This window comes from Antrostomus carolinensis, unplaced genomic scaffold (genome assembly GCF_000700745.2).
Source record: "Antrostomus carolinensis isolate BGI_N321 unplaced genomic scaffold, ASM70074v2 scaffold20521, whole genome shotgun sequence".
In the NCBI taxonomy this organism is placed as follows: Eukaryota; Metazoa; Chordata; class Aves; order Caprimulgiformes; family Caprimulgidae; genus Antrostomus; species Antrostomus carolinensis.
In genome coordinates this window covers 49-5,096 of record NW_010293746.1, presented here as the reverse complement: position 1 = coordinate 5,096, position 5,048 = coordinate 49, and the positions used below count along the sequence as shown (strand labels likewise).

Here is a 5,048-nt window from a genome sequence, read left to right as displayed (position 1 = left end):
TGACCCAGGTCTTTACCTTGCCAAGCTGCTCTGTACAATCAGAGCTCTGAGTTATAGGGGCTGTTGGTTCAAAGGAGCTTGCCAAATCAGTACCCAAAATACGTATTTCGTATCGGATACAAACTGTCCCATACTCATCTAATAGATCAAATGGCACTGAAAGTACTGCTGAGCACGGGGACAGGCTGCCCAGAGGGTTGTGGAGTCTCCATCTCTGGAGATGTTCAAAACCTGCCTGGATGCTTTCCTGTGCAACTTCCCATTAAAAATGGAAAGGAGTTGGCTGAGCTACCTCCATAAGCGTTTGCCACAGCAGAACAGGAAGAGGGATCAGCTCAGCAGAAATCTAAAGCAAAAACCCTCAGTCTGCTGATACTGTTTTTTAAGTATGAGCAGTGCTTGTATTTTTCTGCAAAAATGTTGCACAGCTGAGATTAAATGAGAACCTGCTTCCTGTGCGTTGGCGGGGGGGTTGGACTAGATGATCTCCTGAGGTCCCTAACACCCCGTACTGTTCTGTGACTCTGTGAACGCCATTGTGCTGTAAAACACTGATTTCATGCAGAAGCAGATGGCTTAATCGGTATTTCTCTCTGTCTGGATTTCTGCAATTCTGCCACTTTTGACCTCCTTTTGAGGTTCTTCTCCCAAACTCTGTTCAGTTGCCTTCTGCTTTGAGGGAAAAGACTAGGCACATATTCCCCACCAAGAAGAAATTTTCAAGAAAGTGCTGGTAGCTCAGAGCACATAATACATTTAAATCTTGCAGAATTCATCATTAATTTTCCCTGAAAGTGGAAAGGAGCAAAGAGGCTATTGATTTTTATTTTTTTTTAAGAGGGAAAAAGTTTCAAGATCCAAAGAGAAAGTAATATGACAAGGAACTGTTTCCAGGCCTGTATCTGTGCTTCTCTGTGGTACCTTCTCCTCTTCTGCAGTTGCCACTGGCCAGATCTCTGTGGTTGCTCCGAAGCAGTCCCTGGGATTCCTGGGGCTTTGCTGGGAGCGGTCACCAGCCCCCCGCGCTACACTGGGGCACCTCTCCAGCTTCCAGGCTCTTCTGAGGAGCCAGCAGCACAGAGGCCCAGCATGCAGAGCAGGCTGCAGTGCTGAAAGATGACTTGACTTCAGCTGCACATACACGTTTATTTTATCAACACAACTGTGTATCTGTACTATCTTTTTTTTTTTTTTTTTGAGTAAATTTTGATTACTTGAAGTTCCTGGGGCCCGTGACAGTACATTGACAATCTGACAGCTATTTAAGATAATTGTGTAAGAAATAAGTCAGTGAAAGGAATGTTTTCAGTAGTTAACCTGTCTCCATTAATTTTGCACCTGAAGGTAGATAACACAGATGCAGAAGGAAGGCTGCTGTTAGCTGATGCTCTCTGTTATGCCCACAATTTTAATGCCAGGGCGATTGTGAATGCTGCAACATTAACAGGTAAGCAATCTCCCTTCCCTGCTCATTTTGCAGGTCAGTTCTTTGTTGCTCTTACGAATTGAGCTGTGGATTAGTTGCACTATGTCTGTAAAGCCAACTTGAATTCAAAAGCAACTGAGATGATTGTACATGTCGTAGGACAACAACTAGCACAGTTTGTGCTCTAACACCTTGTACAGCTGCACCATGTCTCTAGGACTGGGGAGGGTGCTGGTGTACAGGGAGCGTGCTCAGCAGTGTAGATGAAGTTGGGCCAGCCCAGCCAAGCTGGAACTAAGAGGAGCAGGAGAAACCTACGCGGACTTTGGTGTTTCTGCACAGTGTTTCCCAGTGCTTCCACTTCTGACCTGAGGCCTCCCAGGGCCGTGTGATGCAGATACTGGCGTGGTTGTGGAAGAATCCTGCCAGGTCCGTGTGGCACTGACCGTGCTGGAGCCAAAATAGCTTCTTTGTGAATGGCTTCCTGAGTGCCTGTGCTCTGACCCAGCCACCGCCCGTTCTGCCGTTACGTGAGCTGGCTCAGGTCTCTGTGATTCTAGATAATAGGATAGGAGAGTCATTATGATCTTCCCAAGAATTCGTTTGACTGAAGTATCTCTTCTGTGCAGTTTGCATTCTTTCAGGCATAATACAATGTGCTTTAATTGTTTCATCTCTACAGTTGTATACAAGTGAGGTTATAATTTTAAATTTAAAAATGGTACCATGTATGCATCTCATGAACTGCAGCAACAGGCTGTCATGGGTGAGATGACTGTAGCTGAAATGAGAGCAAAAATACAAGAGTAGTTCAGACAGGAGTCCACTGTGTTGCTTAATGAATGTGCTAAGCAAAGTAATTATCTGTCTATAGATTTTCTGCTAGTGCTTTAAGTTATGTTCCATCAGTTTTACTAGTTGAAATGCTGTGGAAAAATCTCAATAGACAGAAGAGAAGCTGATTTTAAGATAGTTGGCTTGTATAAAAACATTCTCATATACAGGGTATGGTAGAAGGAGGAGTTTACTCCTGTTACAGATTATTCTCTGTCTGGGATCCTTGGGCACCAAGCAGGAAGGAGGAGAGCTCCTGTAGAAATTTGACATATCATTTTGTTAAACCACTATTTTTCTTTTTTTTTTTTTTTTTTTTTTAAATCTCACTGAGGATTGAGTGTTGGCATTAGAAAAGCAGTTCTGTGACATCGAATAATAAATATGTAGATAATTCCTCTGGTTTAGGTGTGGTTTAGTATTTTGAGAAGGATTGCTTTCATTTAAAGTAAATTCACATATGCCGTGCAAAAATCACAGTTTTCACAAAAGCGAAAGTATGAACTCGAAAATTGTAGAAGTCTATAAATTGGGAAAAGTCCACTCATTTATATTTTATATATGGAAATAATAAAATTTAGATTTTTTTTATAAGACACTTATTGCTGAATATATCATAATAGAAATATTGCTAAGAAACATCAAGCTGAAAACAGAAAATCTAATTTCATGAGATAAAGAATATAATTTTTATTAATTGTCATCTGATTAGATTTATATAAATGTTTTAACAGTGTTTAAGCTTTTAAAAATGCAAGTGCACTAAAATCTTTAGTTTTTGCAGACTTTAGAAATTACTGATAATGCGAATTAAAAATTGAGACTTCCGTGAGGAGTCAGGATGCAGAGGAATAGCTCGGGTCTACTTTGCCTTTGTTGTATAACCCTAAAGGTGTGTTTCTGTAGGTGCCATGGATGTTGCGTTGGGGTCTGCTGCCACAGGAGTGTTCACAAACTCGCCCTGGCTTTGGAGTCACCTTTACGAGGTAGGCCATCTGCGTTATTATTAAATCATAATAATAATTCAGTAGGAGCTGTTACTGAAAAGTTAGTGCGTTACTGAAAGTCTTACTTTATGCAAGTCTGAAAGGAACATTACTACATTTTGAATGTAGGATTGGTTGTATTTACTTGAAAATAGTTAAATTCTGACTATTGCTATCTCTTTTGTAAGATTTAATTTCATACAGCAAACAGCATGCACGTCATCTCAAGGATATGTATCTTCTGATAGCTTACTGCATATGCATAAGCTCTGGACTACTGACAATTAGTTAATGTTAAAAGGATAATTGATCTTGCTTAACAAACACAGAGACAAATTCAGAGATGCCTTGTGAGTGGCTGAAGCATGATGGCTAAGGAAGTCCGAAGGGGAGAATTTGTGTTGTCAGGGGAAAAAAAAAAAAAGAAAAAAATGTTTTTAGATTTTGCTTTTTGACTAACACTAAAGTGCTTAAAAAGTAGCATTTACTATTTTGTTTGCAGTGTATTTCTAAATACCTAATAGTATTTTGGGCTGAAGATTTTTTTAGACTGATCAAAGCTAAACAAAAATAAACATGCATGACACCAGGGCTTACAAATGCAGGTTAAAAAAAACCCAAAACAAACAAAAAATCAAAACTGTCACCGTTTCTTTTTCAGGCCAGCATTTTGACAGGAGACAGAGTTTGGAGAATGCCTCTTTTTGAACATTACACAAAACAAGTAACAGACTGTCCTCTTGCAGATCTGAGTAACATAGGAAAGTACAGCAGGTAAGATGTCCCAGTGTCCTTCATGTGCCCCCTTCTTTCAGTGTATTTGTTTGATGTTTGTGCTGTTGGTGTTGCTTTGGAAACAATACCATTTTTCTGCTTCCCACAGAGCTGGAGGAGCGTGCACAGCTGCTGCGTTCCTGAAGGAATTTGTGACTGCCTCTCACTGGGCTCATTTAGATATAGCTGGTGTGATGTCGAATAAGGACGAGGTGCCCTATCTCCGAAAAGGCATGGCAGGGCGGCCTACAAGAACGCTAGTAGAGTTTGCGGCTCGATTAAGTCAAGACAGTCAGAATACCAAATAAAATACTTATTCTAAAATCATCTGCTCTGCCTTAAGAAAAGAAATCTTAAAGTACTATTCATAAATGAATGCCCTAAGCATATTTTCACTGTGGCAATGAACTACAAATGCATTTTATAAATCATTACTTGGGTAAGAATATCCCACCTTTGAGGTCTGTCTTATATTATGCAGTTTAAAATAAAAAATATTCTGTTTGGAGTGTGGAGATATTTAATAAGGATGGAAAAATCTGAAATGCTATTTTATATGTAAAGTAAACTGAATTATTGCAAACAATAAATCTCTTACTTGGGTGTGTGTTTTGGGTAAAAGAACTAATGACAAAGGGATATCATAGCTCTGTGTCATTTTTGGGTGAACTGCAGGTGGTGTGGAAGCTAACTCTGCAAAGTTGTTACCGTAAAAATGCAGTTCTAACATTTTTCCTTAGAAAAACTAAAACTACTGGTGGTGTGTATTGAGGTCAAAACAACCATAATCATCATACTTTTTAGCCTACTGCATGTAGTGTGATTAGCATGGCTTCAGCACTAAAATATGTAGTGAGTCTTAAATAAGTGCTACCATGCGTGCATCTTGTAACTGTTCTACACAACCTCATGACTGCCGGTCCATGTTTGGTGGGTTTTTGGGGGGAGCCTGCTGCCATCTCACATCACAGAATCACAGAATATTAGGGTTGGAAGGGACCTCAAAATATCATCTAGTCCATCTAGCA

The 5,048-nt window shown here is 40.0% G+C and overlaps 1 protein-coding gene across 1 annotated transcript in view; it reads left to right on the top strand.

Moving 5' to 3' along the window:
* Positions 1-4,340, top strand: part of LAP3 (leucine aminopeptidase 3) — a gene marked incomplete at its 5' end in the record, with an annotated part of 15,107 nt that extends 10,767 nt beyond the window's left edge. The window contains 4 exons of the mRNA XM_010177414.1: positions 1,345-1,447; positions 3,167-3,246; positions 3,908-4,020; positions 4,130-4,340. Of these exons, the coding sequence (XP_010175716.1) occupies positions 1,345-1,447; positions 3,167-3,246; positions 3,908-4,020; positions 4,130-4,328 (495 nt within the window). The remainder of the gene's footprint in view (positions 1-1,344; positions 1,448-3,166; positions 3,247-3,907; positions 4,021-4,129) is intronic.
* Between the last annotated feature and the right edge of the window lie 708 nt (positions 4,341-5,048).